A 23,110-nucleotide genomic window follows, 5' to 3' on the forward strand; every position below is an offset into this window, starting at 1 on the left:
ACCTGTTAAATAAAGTTGACTTGTCCGAAGTGATGAACACGGTGTGTCTACGTGCAGTTACTTATGGCAAGGCTACAGAACAGGTTGACTGTTTTGTGAAACATTTGGGAGAGAAAGGCAAAAGGAAAGTTGTCTTCCAGAGGTGTGGAGGGGAGTGAAGCAAGTAATGGGGACCACTTTTGCTAAGGAAACAGCAAAACTTGGAAACCAATAGGGGCAAGGCAGTTAGTTACCCTGCCTATGGAATGGAGACTGTCCACCTGTCTGCCTCACTGGTTGATTGTGAAAATTCGGGAGAACGTTAGTAATAACTTCACAAAGTACACTGATTAAATACCTGAAAGGTCAAAAGCTGCACCAGGGAACTAGACACACAGGTAGAACTCATGCTGTTAGTAGGCCTGTGAAAATAAACTTGCCAAAAATCGAAGGACCGCTTGGCCAGTTACTGCTCTGCATGGGGGACCTTCTCCATTTCTAGGACTTCTAAGAAACAAAACAGTTCTTCATATGAAATCCTCATTTAATTGTATGCCTGTCAAAGCCATGTTGCCTTTTTTTTTTTTTTTTTTGAGGCAGAGTTTAATTCTTATTGCCCAAGCTGGAGTGCAATTGTGAAATCATGGCTCACTGCAACCCCCACCTCCCAGGTTCAAGGGATTCTCCTGCCTCACCCTCCCAAATAGCTGGGACTACAGGCATGTGCCACCATACCTGGCTAATTTTGTATTTTTAGTAGAGATGAGGTTTCACCGTATTGGTCATGCTGATCTCAAACTCCTGACCTCAAGTGATCCACCCGCCTTGGCCTTTCAAAGTGCCTGGATTACAGATATGGACCACTAAACCTAGCCACCATGTTGCTTTTCTTCCAAATAGCACAATGGTTAGAGAGAGCCTGAGATTATTTATTGAATGCTTTCTGTGTTTTAAGGTGTAGTGGGGCCACTGATGGGGGAATTTCCCACGTTACCAGCCACAAACGTGGCTTGACAGCCTGGTGTCACTTTCCTGATGTATAAAATGTGGTGGTATCCCTATCATGTCCTTTCAAGTGTTTGAAATTCATGCTGTAATCTGTTTTGGTTGACAGTATGATTTTACGAGCAGGGGACCTGAATTTCTAGTCCTGTGTCTTCCTTTAACTAATTAGCTTTGTGATATTGGACTGATCCTTCCATCTCTGCGAACCTGTTTTACTATCTATAAAATGATCTTTATTATGTAAAATTCTGTGATTTTAAGTTATATTTTATAATATTGGCAATCAGGTTCATCTTACCAATTAGGTAATAGGACTGGGGCATCTTGGCTGGTTTTAAGGCTACTTAAGCAGTTGCTTTCCACAGAAGCTAATCAAAGGAATAACCTATATCTAAGTTATATGACATGGCATTTAGTTGACATGCATTTTAGATTCTGTTTTCAGAAGGGAAAGAAATTGGTTTTGAGATGTTGACTTGTGGATATTTTAATTAAGCTGCTTATTAAGCTGTAAACCCAGGTTACTTGAGGGCCGCTCATAACTTTCATCTCTGTCTCAGATGCCTAACACGTAGTAGGCACACACTCATAGTTTATTTAGCAAAAAGAATGCCAAAAATGTTAGAAACAGAATCAAAGTGGGACACGCTTAGAGAGCCTCAGATGCTAGGGTAAAGAGACTGAAGAGTCCTAGTTTTAGAGCATGTAAGGAACAAGCAAGAAATTGAGCTTTTTAGATAAAATAGGATTTTTGCAATCAGATAGAATTTGCTGCTAGGTTCTTAGTGTTGTTTGGTCTTTGATCTAAGAAGAGGATGACAGTCTGCAACCTGCTATTCTTTGTGTATTACAGCAACATGGCCAATGCCCTGGCCAGCGCCACTTGTGAGCGCTGCAAGGGTGGCTTTGCACCCGCTGAGAAGATCGTGAACAGTAACGGAGAGCTGTACCATGAGCAGTGTTTCGTGTGCGCTCAGTGCTTCCAGCAGTTCCCAGAAGGACTCTTCTATGAGGTGAGTTATGCTGGACAAAAGCAGGGAGGTGCCATTCCCCTGCCCTCCTGCCTCCTGCCCTTCTTTTCTGAGGCCTCCTCCATCATGTTCAGTTTCATGATGAAAGACTGAATTGAAGTGCCAGGTGCATGCCAGGTATTTGGTAGCTGTGAAGTCAGAGGTGGCATAAATATGGCCCATATGGACAGCAGCTTGGATGGCACACCCTCACAGACCCTGCATTTGTATTGTTCAGTTCTTTGTCCTATTTCAGAACCCACAATCCCCTATAACAGAGCCTTTGAGACCTAAGCAGCTCAGCTCCACATACAAAATTCTTTCCAAGTCTTCACCCACACTCAGGCCCGCCCCAGCACCTCACCAATTCCTGTCTCTGTGTATTTTCCCCTTCTCAGAGGACCACTAGGCCTGCTGTAAAGGTAAAGGAGAGCGTGTGCTATACGTCACCCCCTCCACAACTTCCCAGCCTCGAGCCAGGAGCATCCATGCATTTATTTTCTAAAGAAGAAAATGAGTATTTTAGGGAACTATACTGTCTCCATTTAGCTCTTTTGGGTGTCTGTGTTCATTTCCAAATACTTGTTTTTCTTGATCTCAGGTGTTACCGTATAGTTCTGCACTTCCTTTGTAGTGTAGTTGGTATTCTCAACATTACCGAAACCCCTTTCTCTTTGTTTTGTATTGTTTTGTTTTGTTTGAGACAAAGTCTCGTTGTGTTGCCTAGGCTGGAGTGCAGTGGCATGATTATAGCACTGCAGCCTTGAACTCCTAAAGTTATCCTCCAGCTTCAGCCTCCTGAGTAGTTGGGACTACAGGCACATGCCACCATGCTCGACTAATTTTATTTTTTATAGAAATGGAGTCTCCCTATGTTGCCCAGGCTGGTCTCAAACTCCTGGGCTCAGGTGATCCTCAGCTTCCCAAAGTGCTACAGTTACAGGCATGAACCACCATGTCCAGCCTACTGAAACCTTTTTCTCACATTAAACATGTATTTTGGGGGATAGTCTAGGGATGCTGACCCCAGCTATAAATGAAGGTGAGAGTGAGGTATATGTGTGTATTAGATTAACTAGGTAATTTACTTTTACCACCTTACTTCTTACATATTTGTACATATATGCACATCTACATATGATAATATATGTATGTAGAATTATTTTATAGCTGGAGATGGCTGCTGTTTGATTTCTTCTTTTGCCAGCAGAGTTTTAAATTTTCCTGTTATATAAACCATGCTTGAGGAAGAAAAGGTGGTTTACAAAGGTCATTGGTACGTCTATTGTTTGCCACTCAGGCAGCATTTTCCCATAAAAACAAACATCATGAGAGTGGGATTCCCAGGCCAGCCCACAGAAAAGCTGTTTACCCCATCATGGGTACATGAAATACAGAGCTAAAGTATGTAATAATGTCACTCTGGGAAACAGCTTTAAGGGTTTAGGTTAGGGAATGCTATTTTATTCACTAGTACACATTTTTTAAGCTCCTATTTTGTCCCTAAAACATGCATTCCTGACAACAAAAATCTTAGCGGTGGAAAGAGGTCTTCGTTTTCTCTTTTCGTCTAGTTCTTTTTTTTTTCTTTCCTTACGTCTCCAAACATGGTCTATATATCTTCTTCCAGTTGTTTCTGTTCTTCCTGACTCCTTCCCTGGGCAGTGGGAATCTTTTGGACAAGGGTGATGGATTTAGGGATGGGCAAATGACAGTTGTGAGGATGGACAGGAGCAGGAAAGGTCAGTGTCCAACAGCAGAAGAGAAGAGGGTGGGAGAGGAGCTCCGGAGGTATGAATGGAGGCATCAGGCATAGAGACCCCTACTGAGGCTATAGGTGGACTGTGATTAACTGGTGAGGAGAAGGTAAAGGAAATCCCTAGGTGCAGAGGCAGCAAAAAGAGACAGGGTGTTTCCTGGTGGTAGTGGTGGTGAGCCATGACTCAATTCAGGAAAAAGGGACCTGAGGACCTACTTCCTACTTCTACCTCGGCACCATGGAGGCCTGCCAGGACCGTGGCAAGGAAGGAGGTGAGACTCCCAAGGCGCACTGAAGGGAATCCTGGAAATCTGGCTTGGAGGGAGCATTGATCTTCTCACTATATGAATCCCTTCTTTATCCCTCCCTTTTTTTTCTCTCCTGTGGTCCAGAGAAGTTGAAATGTCTGATAACACAGCAGGTTTGCGACATGAAAGAGATTAGAACCTAGCTGGTCTCCTAATATTCAATACAGTATTCTTTCCCTTACATGTTCTTTTTAAACATAAGATATTTTTATTGAAATGGGCAATTACGACAAAGGCCTTAGGATAGGTTAGTCCAGGGGAGCAGTAGAGAAGAACTTGGAGAAAAAGACTCTGGTTTTCTCAGACATTTCCCTTATTTCCCTGGTCTGCTGTTTCCCCTGAGAGCACCCTGGAGCTCCAACCCTCCATCACCTTCTTTCTTCCATTTTGCCCGCGACTTAGGAATGAACATGATGGTTAAGCTACCTTCATTAAGCAGCACGACTGCTTCGTGAGCATATGCTGCTGCATTTGGGCCTTGTCAGCTTCGAGGCCACTGGTGCTGAGTCAGAGGGAAGGGCTCAGAACAGCCTTGAGCAGCGAAGAATAAAGTATGACTCATCTCATCCTGCCTACCCCTCACACTAGACTATAAATACCCTCCCTGGGTGCTGTTATTCCAAAAGATGTGATGAATACCCAGAACTAGGCTATTCATGGGCTTAAGCTCTGTTGGGTCCTGAGGAAGATTACTATTTTGGCTACATTGTTTATCTTTAAAACCAGCCCAGGGATGTGTAAACCTGCACGTGGAGAATAAGAAATTTCTTTTTGGTTAAATGATATTAGAGAAAAAACTATCCAAGGCTGCTAACAAATAATCTGCATTTTCGGTTATATCCAACAATACGTTGTTTTCTGCAAAAGGAAGATTGGAAACTTACCTGGTTTACCTTCCATTTGGCACATGACTGATGTGCTCCAGTCTTTGTATAATAACAAATGCATCTTCGCCACTCTCTATTTTTGTTCTTACTTTTGTCTCATTATCAAAACAACTTCTTTCCCTGATTTCCACAGCCTCTATTTTTTCTTTTCTCTAGAAGACCTAGTTATGAAGACTTATAGGTAGGTTTTGTGCACTCACTTCCCCTTAAAAATGTGATTTACTTTATGGTAGAACTTCCTGTACTTTGAATTAAATGGGACAGTCTTCCCTCTGGCCACAGAGGCCAGTCTAGAATGAGACCCTTGTTTCCTAACCACTGAAACCAGAACATATATGAGCACCAGTATTTCTGGCTCAACTACAGTTTCTCTCTGTTTTTTTTTTTTTTTTTCTTAAGACAGGATCTGGCCCTGTTACCCAGGATGGAGTACAGTGGCACATTCACGGCTCACTGCAGCCTTGACTTCCTGGACTCAAGCAATCCTCCCACCTCAGCCTCCTTAGTAGCTGGACTGCAGGTGCACACCACCACAGCCAGCTAACTAATTTTTTTTTTTTTTTTTTTTTTTTTTTTTTTGCAGAGACAGACAGGGTCTTGTCATGTTGCCCAGGCTGGTCTCAAACTCCTGAGCTCAAGTGATTAGATGTCATTTCCTCAAGGAAATACCCTTTCAATTCAGAGGCCCTAACATTAACTGTAGTGGTTTCTAAATCTAACTTTGTGACATCCAGCATTATCTCCAGTAAAAGGAATATCTTAATTTTCCTCTAAGAAAACACTTTTAGAAGTGAAGTAGAGCCAACAGTTAACAAGAGTGATTTAAGTCCAGGAAGTATTGCAGAGTGGGATGAACTGAACCAAGGACTAGGGATCTGGTGTGCAACTGATTAACCCTGACTTAGTACATGCTTAGGTCTGGGTTCTTTGTTGGTGCCTCACATTTCTCTCTCCTTAGTTTGGGTTTTGCAAATGTATCCCTTTTTTTCCCATCACAAAATGCATTAACAGGAAAGACCCATTTATGATGAGTAATTTTGTAGCAAGATGTCTTACAAGGAAGTTTGTTTTGTTTTTGAGATGGGAGTCTCACTCAGTCACCCAGGCTGGAATGCAGTGGTGCGATCTCGGCTCACTGCAACCTCCACTTCCTGAGTTCAAGCAATTCTCTGCCTCAGCCTTCCAAGCAGCTGGGATTACAGGTGCCCGCCACCATGCCTGGCTAATTTTTGTATTTTTAGTAGAGACAAAGTTTCATCATCTTGGCCAGGCTGGTCTTGAACTCCTGACCTGGTGATTCACCCACCTCAGCTTCCCAATGCTGGACTTACAGGTGTGAGCCACTGCGCCCGGCCGACAAAGAGGTTTTTTCACTCATTTCCTCTGATTATTCAGGAAGGCCGAAATTGAGAATGGAAGACACTTCCAACCAGTGCATCTGCTTATCTGTGGGTCCACTCACTTCAGGGCAGTTTATGACAAACCGGTATAAAGAACCAAATGAAGATTTGCAACTTTGCACTTGACTGGAAATGAGACTTTGACCTGAGCTTCCTGTTCTGAGCTTACTTGAAAGCAGCTCTGAATAATTCTGTTTTTTCCCCCTAAAGGGAATATTTACAGAACTCTAAAACTTAAAACACTTAAAAACAAAGACATTCTTGGCATCTTCTCCCACACAGAGCGACCCATTTCCACAGGTGGTGGAACCCCAGAGTTTTTAAGACATTTTATTTATAAATACTACTAATTTGGACCATAGTATTTCTAATAGGCTTATTGTATTCCTTGTTTAAATTAGTTCTGGGATGTAATGTGTAGTTACCTAGAAAGGCTATATTTATAGAAGTTTGATTCTTCCCAATTTATGATTTTTGATTTTTAAAAAAATTTATATCCTTGAGTTTTACTTTGGATCAACTTCTGGCCTTTCTCTTAGGCTCAAAAGTTGAGCTATACTATGTTGGATCGTTTTTACACACCATAGAAAAGAGGCAGCTCATTATAGAAGAAGTTTTCCACCTGGAATTAACAGTAGTCCACGTTACGACACTGGAGAAGCATAGCCCAGAGTGCAAGGGATTTGTAGGATGAATGGTGGCAAGGAGATCTGTTTCTAAGTCCTCCTATTCTGGTTTTAAAGGACTCAGTTTCTAGATCCTTTTCTCTTTGCCTGAAAACATATTTATATTCACAATAGTACTTCTCCCTCATTGCAAAAGAAAGAAATCTCAAATCTTAGTACCATGAATTGCTCCAGGATACCCATCAAAAATGACTAGTTAGGGAGTGCTGAAACCCATAAGGCTTAGTCTTTCCCTGCCTTATGTATTTTCTTGGTTTGGCTTTAGGAACTGTGTTAGATGTTCTGTATTCAGGTACAGATATGTATGTCCCTTAACCACAGGAAAATGTCTCAGAAAGGTGTCATTAGGTGAGTTCATTGTGAATGTACTTAGCAAACCTAAATGTCATAGCCTACGACACATCTAGTCTATATGGTATGGCCTATTACTCCTAGGCTACAAACCTATACAGCATGTTACTACACAGAATACTGCAGGCAGTTGTAACACAATGGTGAGTATTTGTGTATCTAAAAGTATCCAAACATAGAAAAGGTACAGTAAACATACCCTATACCATGGTAATTTATATGGTCCATTGTTGACAGAAATGTTGTTATCCAGTGCGTGACTGTATATGCTGAATTTAGAGATGTAGGCAGTAGTCACAGTAGCTGTTCTTTTTTTTTTTTTTGAGATGGAGTCTTGGCCAGGCTGGAGTGCAGTGGCACCATCTCGGCTCACTGCAACCTCTACCTCCTGGGTTCAAGCGATTCTCCTGCCTTAGCCTCCTGAGTAGCTAAGATTACAGGCGCACACTACCATGCCCAGCTAATTTTTGTGTTTTTAGTGGAGATGGGGTTTCACTATGTTGGTGAGGCTGATCTCAAACTCTTGACCTCATGATTCACCCACCTCGGCCTCCCAAAGTTCTGGGATTACAGGCGTGAACCACTGTGCCTGGCCAACAGCTTTCCTTTTAGAACTTAGTCTTTTTCATCCCCTGACTAATTTCAAAAGAATTCATCTTTTTAAGGGAAAGCTCTGGGAGAGCAAAGCAAAGAGCATTGGTAAGAATTTGTGAATGAGGTGGATAGAAAACACAAACCATTTTTCCTCTGCTTGCACACCACAACAATCAACACAGAAGTTCTTCTGTGACTAAATGTGTGGGAATTTTTCCCCACATGCCAAGCAAGCAATGAGTTCTGCAGTGGACACTAGCTGGGCATCCTCCAATTCAATTCTCACACTGTCTACCTGGAGATAGCCTCAGTTCCCACAGATTGAGGGGTCAGCCCCAGGACTGTCTTCTCCTTCTGATGCCAATTGAAAGCCCTAGATTGCTTTACCTGCACTTCTGACTGACATGCTCTGCAAGTTGGGGATCCCACAGCCCCCTCTTCTGGTTCTGTTAATTTTCTCTAGAGCAGCTCACAGAGCTCAGAGAAACACGTTTACTGGGTTATTATTAGTATTTTGTTTGTTTTGAGACAGGGTCAAGCTCTGTCATCTAGACTGGAGTGCAGTGGAATGATCACAGCTCACTGCAGCCTCCATCTCATGGACTCAAGCAGTCTTCCTGCCTCAGCCACCCCAGTAGCTGGGACTATAGGCACATGCCATCATTCCTGGCTCCACCAGTTTATTATAAACAATATTACCAGCCAGGCATTGTGGAGCACACCTGTAATCCCAGCACTTTGAGAGACTCAAGTGAGAGGATTTCTTGAAGCCAGGAGTTCAAGAACAGCCTGGACAACAGTCAGATCCTGTCTCTACAAAAAATAACAAAATTAGCCAGGCATGATGGCGCACATGGACCCAGCTACTTGGGAGGTTGAGGTGGGAGGATTATTTGAATCCAGAAGTTGGAGGCTATAGTAAGCTATAATCGCGCCACTGTACTCCAGCCTGAACAACAGGGCAAGACCCTGTTTTTGAAAAAACTAAAAACTAAAAATAAATGTTAAGAAAGGATATTACAAATGATACAGATGAAGAGATACATAAGGTGAGGTATAGGGGAAGGTGCTCAGAGCTTCCACCCCTTCTCTGAACCCTGTCCTTTTAAATTTTTATGGAGGCTTCATTATGTAGGCATGGTTAATTAAACACTTGGCCATTGGTGATCAACTTAACTTTCAGCTCCTCTTTGCCTTCCTGGAGGCTGGAAGGTGGGGTTGAAAATCCCAACCATCTAATTCTGCCTTGGTCTTTCTGGTAACCAGCCCTATCCCAAATCTGCTTAGGGGCTGCCAATCACTGGCCACCTCATTAGCATACAAAAAGATGTCACTTTTAAGATTCCAAGGATTTTAGGAGCTGTATGCCAGGAAACTGGGAGGAAGATCAAATATGTATTTCACAATATCACAGTGAGGGTATGCCATGAGCTAGAACAAACAGACCAAAGCAGTATAGCTTTTTGACTCTTGGGAGGCCCTGAGAGGTTAAGCAACTTGCCCAAGGCCACACAATGAGTCTTTCAGCCAGATTTTGAACTCAGGCAGTCTGGATCCATGGTCAGTGTTCTTGACTCCTACTTGTCTTGTTAAAAGATGTTTCCAAATTACAGTTAATCCTAATTTTATGTTATTTTATACAATGATTATATTTTCAATCTTCTAAAAAATATATATTTTAACTGCTGGGCTACTTTTTTGTGTTTTTATGCAGTATACATCTTTTTCATTAAATACAGAATCAAAGTCGATCATTTCTAACTAAATTAATGGAGTTATTTCTGAGATTTTACACAGTTGTCTCATGGTATCCACAGAGGATTGGTTCCAGGACACCCCCTCCACCCTACTCCCACCTCACCCTCAGAGTTTACCAAAATCTTTGAATGCTCAAGTCCCTGATATAAAATGGTATACTTATGTGCATATAACCTATGCACATCCTCCTGTATACTTTTCATCATCTCTAGATTACTTATAATAGCTAATAAAATGTAAATGCTATGTAAATAGTTGTTATACTGTGTTTTAAAATTTGTATTCTTTTTATTTTTATTGCTATTTTTTATTGTTTGGGGTTTTTCCCCCACATATTTTTTTATCCTTGGTTGATTGAATTCAAGGATGCAGACCCAGAAGATACAGAAGGCTATTTGGTAATCATTTTGATTTTTTGTTTCTAATCGACATAATAATTACACATGTGGGGCACAGTGTGATGTTTCAATACATGCATATATTGTGTAAAAATCAAATCAGAGTACGTATCTATCACCTCATCCATCTATACTTTCTTTGTAGTAAGAACATTCAAAATGCCTCTTTTCTAGCTATTTTGAAATAGCTATTTTGAAATATTTTGAAATGCAATATTATTAACCATAGTCACCCTACTATGCAATAGAACACTGGAACTTATTCCTCCTAATGATAACTTTGTACCCATTGACCATCTTCTCCCCATCTCCTCCACTCTATTCTCCCCAGCCTCTGGCAACCTGTTTTACTCTCTATTTCTATGAAGTCAACCTCTTTAGATTCTACATATGAGTGAGATCATGTAGTATTTGTCCTTCTGTGCTTATTTCACTTAATGTAATGTCCTATAGGTTCATACATATTGCCACAGATGATAACACCTCATTCTTTTTTATAGCTGAAGAATACTCCACTGGGTATATATGTACCATGTTTTTTTATCCATTTGTCTGTTGATGGACAGTTAGTTAGGTTGCTTCCAAATCTTGGCTTTTGTGAATAGTGCTGCAGTAAACATGAGAGTGCAGATATTTCTTTCACATACTGATTTCATTTCCTTTGGATATATTCCCACTAGTGAGATTGCTGGATCATATGGTACTTCTGTTGATTACTGCTGAAAGCTAAACATCAGATTTTTATACATATAGATAGCATATATTTATCAGAAATATATTGCACTTCATAAATACTCGTAATTTTGGCTGCACATTGCAATGTAGTATGACAGAGTATTAAGTAATAGCATATCAATTTATTTTCTGTTAATAAACTTTAAAAACCAGATACAGTAAGCTGGGCAAGGTATTGTGTGCCTGTAAACAAAAAGATACATTAAATATATTACAGCTTATTCATTTGAATGAAAAAGTAAAAGCTGGACATAGTGGCTCACACCTGTAATCTTAGCACTTTGGGAGGCTGAGCCAGGCAGATCACTTGAGGTCAGGAGTTCCAGAACAGCCTGAGCAACATGGTGAAACCCCATCTCTATTAAAAATACAAAAATTAGCTGGGTGCAGTGGCAGGTGCCTGTAATCCCAGCTACTCAGGAGGCTGAGGCAAGAGAATTGCTTGAACCCAAGAGGAGGCAGAAGTTGCAGTGAGCCGAGACTGCGCCACTGTACTCCAGCCTGGGCAACAGAGTGAGACTGAAAAACAAAAAGTGTTTTTTCTAGGAGAAAACATGCTTTGGCTTGTTCAACAGTAAGAACTGACTTATCATCCAATTCTGCCTTGTTCTTTCTGGTAACCAGCCCCATCCTAAATCTGCTTAGGGGCTGTCAGTCACTGGTCACCTCATTAGCATAGAAAAAGACGTCACTTTTAAGATCCCAAGGATTTTAGGAGCTGTATGCCAGGAAGCTGAGAGGAAGACCAAATATGTATTTCACAGTATCAGGGTGGTAGATATGTTAATCAGTGGTGGATATGTTCACTAAATTGGATGAACTAAATCTATAGCCATAAATTGAGAAAATTGAGTTGACAACTGATACATCATTAAAAATGGATTTTGATAATCAAACAGTGCGTGACTTTGGCATATAACTTGTAAGAAGCTCAAAGATTCAAGGGGAGATAGACATTACTGTAATAATTCTCAGCTGAGAGCGGTGGCTCACGCCTGTAATCCCAGCCCTTTGGGAGGCCAAGGTGGGTGGATCACGAGGTCAAGAGATTGAGACCATCCTGGCCAACATGGTGAAACCCCGTCTCTACCAAAAATACAAAAATTAGCTGGGCATGGTGACATGCACCTATAATCCCAGCTACTCAGGAGGCTGAGGCAGGAGAATTGCTTGAAACCGGGATGCGGAAGTTGCAGTGAGCCAAGATTACGCCGCTGCACTCCAGCCAGGCAACAGAGCAATAAAAGAGGAAAAAAAGAAATTCTCACAACTTAGTAATGTGAAAAACATTTCTTAGCATTTATATCTTTAAAATAAAGCAACATCCAAAATAGAAAATAGACCTAGAATTAATATTGAACCTGACACTTCTAGTGGAAAGCCACGTTTATGCATGAGATACATGAAATAATTGTGGGAGGAAAGAGCAGCCCTACTTATTCCACTATCACTAAGATATGCTTTTCAAGTAAACAAATAGTATAAAAAATTAATCTTTATGTCTTGCTTGTCCTGTACTAATCATTGTAATGATAATACAGAAGAAAATGAATGTTAACCTTTACAGCCTTATTCAGAAGTTAAAGCACATTTTAAAATTTCATGTTATATATATTTTGATTGTAGAAAAGTATGGTAGGGTGATTAAAGACAAGTACAAAAAAAATTCTAGGATAAAATTGGAGGAAATGAAATGAAAACAGTTTAAGTAATGAAGGATGTAAAAATCCTAACTGTTAAAATAATGTTTTTAAATGGATTTTGGTCATTTTAGAATGTGTTAGGGCTGAGCGTACTGGCTCACGCCGGTGGTCCAAGTGCTTTGAGAGGCCAAGGTAGGAGAATTGCTTTGGGCCAGGAGTTGAAGACCAGCCTGGGCAGTATAGCAAGACTCCTATCTTTTAATAAAATAAAATAAAATACAGTGTGCTAGATACCGACCTAAAAAATGTGGGAGGTGAGTTGTATGTATGTGCATACTTTCTGGAGAGAGAGATGGTCCATAGCTCTCATCAGATTCATTAAAGGCAGGGTATGTGAACCAGAAATCAGTTCAGCACAGTTAGAAGCCAGGTCACCAGTCCCTGGTGTAATATTGAGTCTAGCCTCAGCTTGTTCCGTATGTCTTTTCTGTACCAACATGTAGAGGTATGGTAGGTGCAAAAGTGTATCTGCTTTTCAAAATCATGGTAGAGTTATAAATTCTTAGGGTAGAACTCTTAGTTCAGAAACATCTTTCCTGTCTATCTCCATCAAATAATTATATTCCTCCTGTGATTGTTTTGTGTATGTAAGTTGATGGTACCCTCTCTTTCAGTTTGAAGGAAGAAAGTACTGTGAACATGACTTTCAGATGCTCTTTGCCCCTTGCTGTCATCAGTGTGGTAAGTTTTACTGCTAAATGTCAAGTAAAAAGTAAGTTTCTGGTCAGGTGCGGTGGCTCACACCTGTAATCCCAGCACTTTGGGAGGTGGAGGTGGGAGGATCACCTGAGGTCAGGAGTTTGAGACCAGTCTGGCCAACATGGGAAAACCCTGTCTCTACTAAAACTACAAAACTTAGTTGGGCATGGTGGCAGGTGCCTATAATCCCAGCTACTCATGAAGCTGAGGCAGGAGAATTGCTTGAACGCAGCGGGTGGAGGCTGCAGTGAGCTGAGACTGTGCCGTTTCACTCCAGCCTAGGCAACAGAGCAAAACTCCATCTTGTCAGGGGGAGGACAAGTAAGTTTCCAAATTACTTCAGTCATTTCACACTGGTAAAGTATCAATGGTAAAAATGGTTTTTGGTGCTCATTATGAATAACTGTTGGATACTTCATCAGTCCTCTTCCCTATTGTTAATATTTAACAAGCTGGAGAAGTATCAAAACCAGAGATAATTGATTTTTAAGGACATTTAGGGTAGAGGTATTTCAGGATGAACTAGGACTCCTATCGGTTGGCATTTGGGAGTGTTCTTTTCCTGTGTTAACACAGCTTTTATCTACTTGCTTTTGATTTTGCCAGGAAAGAGGCAGGGAAGACATCCGTGAGGTACTTCAGATGCTTAGGGATGCTTAAGCGCTGCTTGCATGGCACATAAGTGATTAACTTGCTTGCATGTTGGCCACTTCACTGGTTGTTAATAGCTCTGCGAGGTTTCCAGAGATGGAAGAAACTGAGTAGAATGTTCAAAAGGTTTAATGAAAGAATAAAGTAAGTATGGGTTATAAGAAACTGCTATAGATTTCAGTTGTCTATGCTGACAATGACCAGAAATAACCAAAAGGCATTCAAGAGAGCCCAGTTTGGAAAGGAAAGGTATATTCAGAGAAGACAGAACAGCCCAAAAATGGGGCAACTGAATCAAAAACAAGGACTCAGATGAAACAAAAACCTTTTTTTCTAATGTGCTTACTCTAGTACACACATAAATAAAAAGTTCCTCTATGGAGAAAGGTTTAAACCTTTTTTTCTCTCACTGTTTTTCCTTAATTGCCCTCTTAGTAAATAAAGTGCCATGCTTGTTACTTAGGATGTTACTTAGTAACATCCTTTGTGTGTTGCTTTCCCACAGGTGAATTCATCATTGGCCGAGTTATCAAAGCCATGAATAACAGCTGGCATCCGGAGTGCTTCCGCTGTGACCTCTGCCAGGAAGTTCTGGCAGATATCGGGTTTGTCAAGAATGCTGGGAGGTAGGTGGATTTTCATCCTTGTCAGATGTGGGTGAATAATGTGACTGTGACAAGATCATGTGTATTCTCCGTGTGGGACGTAAGGCAGTTCTGTAGGACACCGAATTGAGGGCATGGGAACTCAAGACACTGCAGTGTGTTGACTGAATGTTGCTGCTGCGAGTGGACCCTTGTGTTGCTGTGCACAAGGCGTAATTGCTCCACGCATGGCTGAACTACCAACGGGGGATGTACATAGATGGAGTTTCTTAAAGATCAGTCAGATATTGGGGTTGGAACACATTTTTCATGTAGCTTGATTCTGCTCTGTTAAAAAGCAGAGGAGTGATTTTTTTTTTTAAAGAAATTGTTTAATTTCTTTTCAGAGATAAGGGAACCATGTTTTTTTCTAACTATTAGAAAGAACCTAAATTTTTACATTTAAATTTTGGCTCCGTTTAGACACCTGTGTCGCCCCTGTCATAATCGTGAGAAAGCCAGAGGCCTTGGGAAATACATCTGCCAGAAATGCCATGCCATCATCGACGAGCAGCCTCTGATATTCAAGAATGACCCCTACCATCCAGATCATTTCAACTGCGCCAACTGCGGGTATTGGGATTGTTTCTTTTTTATTACACAGGCAGTGGGAAGGAAAGATTATATTTATCTATATTTCTGTTACTCTAGCAAACCAAATTGTTTTTCCCCAATTTTTAGTCTAGAAAATGTTAAAACTATAGAAGGGTCAAGAGAATGATATAATGAAATCTGTGTACCCTTAATTTTATTTCACCATTTACCATGTTATCATGCTTGTGTGTGTACAATACACGTTCTCGTTTCACCCTCCCATGTATGTGTGTATGTGTGCATGTATACACATACCTCTAAAATTTCTCATGACTCAGTATACATCTCCTGAGAATAAGGGCATTTTCCTATGGAACCACGATACTTAAAAAAAAATTTTTTTTTTTTTTTTAAATTTTTTCTTGAGACAGGATCTCACTGTATTGCCCAGGCTGTAGTGCAGTGGGCGATCATCCCTCACTGCAGCTTCAACCTCCTGGGCTCAAGCAATCCTCCCACCTCAGCCTCCAGAGTAGCTAGGACATCAGGCACATGCCACCCTTCCCGACTAATTTTTTAAAATTTTCTGTAGAGATGGAGTCTTGCTATGTTGCCCAGGCTGGTCTCGAACTCCTGAGCTCAAGCAATCCACCCATCTCAGCCTCCCTAAGTGCTGGGATTACAGGCATGAGCCACTGCACCTGTCCAGAACCACAGTACTCTTACCATACGTAAGCAACTTAGCAATAATCTTATAATATCAACTATCAGTCCATATTCAAATACCCCCAATATCCCCAGAACTATTTGTCATCACTGTTTTTCCAATAGAAGATCCAAAAATATCTCCAAAAAAAGGTCTTATCTTTGTACATGCATTACTTTTACAGTTGTAATAATTAGGTATTATCTTAAAATACATTGTTATATTTAATTTTGCTTGGTTTACATCTAAAAGAAATGTATTTAATTTTTTGTCTTCAAAAAGTTATGATAAATTGTTGGGCTATGAATTTTCTAAATTATTATAAAAATTTAGTGGATAAAGATTCTTTACTGTAGTTAATGTGAACTTACATGCTAAATTATAGTAGGGATGGAGAAGAAACAGTAGGCTAAATATTAAGAAAACCGTTTGGTGGTATAAGTTCAGCCATTTCATCTTTTGTGATTGAATTATCAGTTTGTGCCATATGTCATTTTCTTGCCTATCCTTCCTCTTGGGGGATTCTCCTCTGTCTACTTTTCCTATAGAATTACTTCAAAGGGGTGAAATTCAAACAAGTCCATTTGACTAATTGGAACCATCTCTGACCAAATGTTTATTGATGCAGGAGACTGAAAATAATATTTAATTTGAGTATTTGGAGAAGGAAAATTCTGGGCATGTGTTTATGAAAATAAACCTAAACCTATTAACCTATAGCTCTTTTCAACAGCTTGTGACAATTTAAATAATTGTTAGTAAATGGAACTAGTCTATCATCTTCTCAGTTTGCTTGGAAAAGTAGTGTCTTAGTCTCTTTTACATGCCTATAACAGAATACCACAAACTGGGTAATTTGTAACAAACAGAAATTTATTTGGCTCATGGTTCTGGAGGCTAGGAAGTCCAAGATTAAGGGGCTGGCATCTAGTGAGGACCTTCTTGCTGCATCATAACATGGCAGAGGGCATCACACAGAGGGTGGGAGGAGAGGGAAAGGGAGGAAGAGAAGGAAGGAAGCTGAACTCGTTCTTTTATAAGGAACCCACTCCCTCAGTAACAGCGTTAATCCATCCATGAGGGTAGAGTCTTCATGATCTAATCACCCCTTAGAGTCCCCACCTCCTGACACCTGCATTGGGGATCATGCATTTTGGGGGATGCATTCACACCATAGCAGGTAGTATTACTGAGTCTACCCTCAGCACTGTGATTATTCCCTGTAGCTTTTAAAGGAAGACAAATGGACTAAAATGTAATGTGATTATATAAGAAGGAAATGATGAATATGACTGGTGTGGTGGTATATATCTAACCTAGTCTTGCATCTTATCCTTTTAAGATACAGATGTTTTGGTAGGAATCTGAAACCTATTCAGGCCTATTAATTCAGGTTACTCTGATCACTTCTAAAGGGAGAAAAAGAAATTTGCAGGGATTGTCATAGTAATCTCTTAAAAAACCTTTCAAAAATTGTGCTGGCCCCATCGGTTGGCTATTTTTCTCTCAGTATTAAGCTGGGTGTCTTTCTCATGGACAGGAAGGAGCTGACTGCCGATGCACGGGAACTCAAAGGGGAGCTGTACTGCCTGCCATGCCATGATAAAATGGGGGTCCCCATCTGCGGTGCTTGCCGACGGCCCATTGAAGGGCGCGTGGTGAACGCCATGGGCAAGCAGTGGCATGTGGAGGTAAGTTCAGAGTAACCAATCATTTCAAACTTCCGTGATTCAGCGGTAATCAATCCTTTCAAATCTCTATGATTTAGAGGTAACCAGTACTTTCAAATCTCCATGATTCAGGTGTCCTGGCAAGATTTAGGAGATTCTAAAGGTTAAACATAGACATTTTAAAGACAACTGACTTGCTGAGAGTTAAGAATATAGAATGTATACTGCTTTTGTGAATGTCTCAGTAATGATACAGGATGTGGACTTTTGCTCCTAAAGCCTTCTTGAAGCAGGAAGTGCCATGGTCTGTATCCAGCAGCAGCTCCTTCTTTATAGGTGCTACTGGGGTGCTCATCTCTTTGCTCTTTTTGGGCTATTGTAATAGACTATGTCTTAAAGCAACCTGTCAAAGACAGACACGTGAATTAAAACTGCAAAAGTATTATATTAGGGAGCTACCTATGGCCAAATCAAATGACTATCTCAAATGTTCATTCATCTTCTCTGAAGATAGGTTAACTTTGTGGTTTATTTTATTAGATATAAAATATGGCAAATCAAAAATGACCTATAGCAATTTTTTTTTCAGCATTTTGTTTGCGCCAAGTGTGAGAAACCCTTCCTTGGACATCGCCATTATGAGAGGAAAGGCCTGGCATATTGTGAAACCCACTATAACCAGGTATTGACCTTAGTCACTGGATGCTAGATAGACTTTTATGAACTTAAGCTTATCAGTAGTTTAGCTACAAGGAAATCTCTTGGAAGATGTACATTGTTCAGGAGAGATTTGTTTTTAACTATTTAGGAAATAATTTCAGACTCAGAAGCTAACTATAAAATAAAAAATAAAAAGAATACCTGTATGCCTTTCATTCAAGTCCACTGTTTGCTTTATCATTTCCTGTGCTCAGTCTTGCTGTGTAAAACACATACTTACATAAATATTATACACAAATATGATGGCTGTTTCTAAAGCATTTGCCAATAAATTCATCATACTCCTTTACCCCTAAATACTTCAATATGTATTTCCCAAGAATATGAGACTCTCTAACATAATTGTAGTTATCAGTATTGATATCATACTTTAACCCATTTATTCCAGTTTTGTCACTTGAGTCAATAATGTCCTCATAGCATTTTTTTCTACTCCTAGACTGGACCCAGTCTAGGTTGTGATTTTTTTTAGCCTTCTTAAATCTGGAACATTTCCAGAGCCTTTTTAAATTTTTGATGATATTGACATTTTGGAGGGATGCAGAGGGCCCCCCTACCCTCTTTTAATAGACTACTTTCCACTTGGGTTCATCTGCTGCTTCTCTGTGGTTAGATGAGGTTATACACAGCAGGTTGCAGCCTCACACAGTAGCAGTGCATTCTCTCAGAGCCTTGCCCCTGGAGCCCTTCATTATCACCTCTCTTGCACTGATGATCTCCCAGGCACAATGCTGGCTGATAACATCACTATGAATTACAATTTCCTTCCCTCCTTTGTAAGAAAGAAGCAATCTGTGGGCCATCATTTTATGACCATGGAAATGTCTTGTTCCTCATCAACCCACCACATTATGATTCTTGCCTCTGCACCAGCTGCAAATGACAGTTCTCTAGCCCCACACCCTCTACCCATAGTCTGGTCCTCAGCGCTCTGCCTGAGCAAGAACCCACCTCCTCTCCCATCTATAGGTTTATTCATTTATCTGTTTCCTTTCCATATATACTCACAGATTTCTATATTTTACATTACTTATTTGGGTGCTCAAATTGTCTTCTGGGAAGATTTTTTTTAATTGGTGAAAGTGAATTATTTTCATTGTAAAAAGTAAAAATTTGTCAAAGAACTTTTACTAATTGTCTCCAGTAGTGATAAATTCTTGATTTAGATAACCAGCTGTTTGTTTTTAAATGTTCCATATTCTAAAACTTAATTCTAACACATCTTGAACCACCTTTTTTTATTTTCAGCTATTTGGTGATGTTTGCTTTCACTGCAATCGTGTTATAGAAGGTGATGGTAAGTATCTGTGTGAGTTTTAGATTGGTACCACTTTGACACAAAAACACTTGGGTCATGTGGAAATTCAGGTTGGTGATTGCTGTTGTTTGGAATGTGAGCATTATCAGTTGCTTTTTCTCTTTCTTTGGTGTATTTCCCAAGTAATCTGTAGCAGTAAGATGATAATATCAAAGAGTCGGATTTGTTACTCATTTATGATACTACTTTCAGCCACTGCCACAGTGTTGTATGCCAGCAATCATGGGAACTATCCCTAGTGGACCATAAGACCTGTTTCTGTCCAGTTCCAGGAAGCTCCATAACAACATTTATTAGGAACAGTTTAATCTGCTATCATAGTTAGGAAGAGGCACTTTGACTTGCACATGCTAAAACCTGGCAGTTATCAGCAAGCACATCTAGGACTTACTACCCTTGTACTGTGGTAATTAGGCTGGGCTGATTGACTGGAACAGAAAGGAAGCAGCTGTGTTTGCTAACAGTTGCTAACACAATTCTGCCAGAGACTTCCTGGCAAAGTTTTGAACAATCCTGTTTTCAGCATGATTCATGGCTCCCTGCAGACATCACCTAATTCAGGAAGTACTTTTGAAACACTGTTCATGTGCAGTTTGTGAAAAGATTAGTCTAGGAAAACAATCTTTAGTGCCATTGAAAATAAAACTTACCTCCCTCCTCTGTGAAACAGACGCCAGGTAAAAGAAACTGCAAAGGAAACTTTCTTGTTATCATCAGCTCTGGAAAAAAGACTCCTACAGACAAATAAGTTAATGCCTGGATTTTTCAGAATTATTTATCTAGTTCATATTTCCTTGTTGGGCCAACAGCAGTAGGTACAGAAACAGCAAGCTCACCTAACCAACACTATGCATGGACAGTCTCCACATGTGCCTGGGCCAAGGGGGCACGGTTGCTGGTGTAAGATATGGCACACATCATTTATACCTTCATAGGATACTTAGAACAGGGAAAGATTAAAGTCAGCCCTCCGTATTCAAGGGCTGGATCCAAACATTTGGTGATACAACCAACTATGGATCAAAAATATTTAGAGAAAAATAACAATATAAAAATAGTACAGTATAATGACTATATATCACACATTGTACTAGGAATTATAATCTAGAGATTATCTAAAGTATATGAGACCGTGTACGTAGGTTATGTGCATTTTATATCAGGCACTTGAGCATCTGAGATTTTGGTATCTACACAGCATCCTAGAAACAGTATCCTGCACATACTGAGAAACAACTGTATACATAAAGGTTGAGGGCCAGGTGTGGTGGCTTACGCCTGTAATCCCAGCACTTTGAGAGGCCAAGGCAGGAGAATTGCTTGAGGCCCGGAGTTCAAGACCACCCTGGGCAACATAGACTTCCATCTCTACAAAATAAAAATAAAAAATGAGCCAGACGTGGTGGCACACACCTGTGATCCCAGCTACACAGGAGAATGAGGTGAGAAGATTGCTTAAACCCAGGAGTTCGAACTGTGATCACATCACTGCAATACAACCTGAACAACAGAGTGAGACCCTGTCTCAAAAACAAAGAAAAAAAAAACCTCTCAAGAAAGAGGTTCTTGGCTGGGCATGGTGGTTCATACCTGTAATCTCAGCATTTTGGGATACTGAGGCAGGCAGATTGCTTGAGCCCAGGAGTTCAACACCGGCCTGGGAAACATGGCAAAACCCTGTCTCTACAAAAAATAAGAAAACTAGCCAGGTGTAGGCTGGGCACGGTGGTTCACACCTATAATCCCAGCACTTTGGGAGGCTGACGCAGGTGGATCATGAGGTCAAGAGATCGAGACCATCCTGACCAACATGGTGAAAATCCCATCTCTACTAAAAATACTAAAATTAGCTGGGCATGGTGGTGCATGCCTGTAATCCCAGCTACTCAGGAGGCTAAGGCAGGAAAATTGCTTTATCCCAGGGGGCAGAGGTTGCAGTGAGCCAAGATCACGCTACTGCACTCCAGCCTGGCAACAGAGTGAGACTCCATCTCAAAAAAAAAAAAATTAACCAGGTGTGGTGGTATGCACCTGTAGTTCTAGCTACTCAGGGGGCTGAGATGGGAGGATCACTTGAGCCCAGGAGGTTGGGTCTACAGTGAGCCAAGATTGTGCCACCACACTTCAGCCTGGGCAACAGATCAAGACCCTGTCTCATTTAAAAAAAAAAAAAAAAAAAAAAAAAGTCTCCCCCAGGTGCCACAGACATAGTCATTGCAGTCATAGTTCTGTTTTAGAGTTGAAATTCTAAGCTGCCCTGCTCCCCATACTGATGTATTTCCATGTGACCAGATCTCTTTCCTCTTTGTCTAGTGGTCTCTGCTCTTAATAAGGCCTGGTGCGTGAACTGCTTTGCCTGTTCTACATGCAACGCTAAATTAACACTCAAGTAAGTCTATGGTTTTGTCCAATGTGAATCTTAAGACTGAAAACTTTGGGGTGACACTTAAAAAAAATCCTAGAAAAAGAGAATTATTTGATTTCTTATTTCTTCTTTCTGTTCAGGCCTTCTGAAAGTAAAGGTTCTTCCTTTAATTTTTCCCTGTTCTTTCTTCTGTTCCTTCTTTGTCCTGCTCAAAGGGATAAATTTGTTGAAATTGACCTAAAGCCAGTCTGCAAACACTGTTATGAGAAAATGCCAGAAGAATTTAAGAGGCGACTTGCCAAACGCGAGAGAGAAGCAAAGGATAAGGACAAGCAGAAAAAGAAAAAGCCAGTCTGTTTGTAAACTTTTCTATCCCTCTGTCATCGTTTTCACTACTTTCTCCTTTGGTTAGTCCTTTGGAATATGTTTTTGTTCTGTTTCTGTCTTTTGCTTTCTTCCTCGCCCCTACCCCCACAACTTTTGGGCATGTATTTGTAGTCATCAGAGATTGAAATACAAGTATTTGTCCTCCGTAGAGTTGGTCCTTTTGCATAATTACTAAAATTACAAAGATTAAATGAATATGCTCCATACTTAATACAGGTTTGTGGTCATATATTTCACTTACTCTGTAGACTCACTCACCTCATTTTTTGAACACCATGTTATACATTTCTATTTTTTTAATGGATTTAAAGGGAAGAATTCTAATCTCTTAATAGACCCTGGAAAAAGTTTTAAAGAATTTTTGTCTAATAACTGTAGCTTTTAAAATCCTGGGTTTTTTTTTGTTTCTTTGCCAAAATCATTTAATTGTCAAATTATAAGTGTTGTTTGATATTTTTAAAAATATGATATTTTAAAAAACTTATGTTCTAAGTTATGAAATTGTATTATTTCAGCATAGCCAAGCACGATGGCTCATGCCTTTAATCCCAGCACTTTGGGAGGCCAGGGTGGTGGAAAGATTGCTTGAGCCCAAGATTTTGAGACCAGCCTGGATAACGTGACCAAACCCCATCCGACAAAAAAAAAAAATTAACTCGGCATGGTGGACCATACCTGTAGTCCCAGCTACTCAGGAGGCTAAGGTTGCAGTGAGCTATGACTATACCACTGCACTCCAGCTTGGGCAAAAGAGTGAGACTCTGTCTCAAAAAAAAAAAATCTTTCAGCATGTTTCACATCTAGGCAAAGTCCATCTGATTTACATAGGACATCTTCTTCTGT

General features: G+C 40.4%; 1 protein-coding gene across 9 annotated transcripts in view; it reads left to right on the plus strand.

The window, feature by feature from the left end:
- LIMS1 (LIM zinc finger domain containing 1) overlaps window positions 1–23,110 on the plus strand; it is a 147,745-nt gene that overhangs the window by 119,836 nt on the left and 4,799 nt on the right. For 6 of the 9 annotated variants that reach the window (XM_012440707.2, XM_012440711.3, XM_012440710.2 and 3 more), the window contains exons 2-10: window positions 1,838–1,997; window positions 13,188–13,254; window positions 14,429–14,549; window positions 14,991–15,140; window positions 17,348–17,498; window positions 18,067–18,159; window positions 19,446–19,494; window positions 21,829–21,904; window positions 22,096–22,287. In XM_012440707.2, the coding sequence (XP_012296130.1) occupies window positions 1,838–1,997; window positions 13,188–13,254; window positions 14,429–14,549; window positions 14,991–15,140; window positions 17,348–17,498; window positions 18,067–18,159; window positions 19,446–19,494; window positions 21,829–21,904; window positions 22,096–22,243 (1,015 nt within the window). In that variant the 3' untranslated portion in view covers window positions 22,244–22,287. Of the gene's footprint in view, window positions 1–1,837; window positions 1,998–13,187; window positions 13,255–14,428; window positions 14,550–14,990; window positions 15,152–17,347; window positions 17,499–18,066; window positions 18,160–19,445; window positions 19,495–21,828; window positions 21,905–22,095; window positions 22,288–23,110 lie in introns of those variants that run through there. The other 3 variants (XM_012440706.2, XM_012440704.2, XM_064371681.1) reach the window with 2 other exon arrangements.

This window comes from Aotus nancymaae, unplaced genomic scaffold (genome assembly GCF_030222135.1).
Source record: "Aotus nancymaae isolate 86718 unplaced genomic scaffold, 86718_ANA_hifiasm-v0.15.2.pri h1tg000155l, whole genome shotgun sequence".
Taxonomy (NCBI): domain Eukaryota; kingdom Metazoa; phylum Chordata; class Mammalia; order Primates; family Aotidae; genus Aotus; species Aotus nancymaae.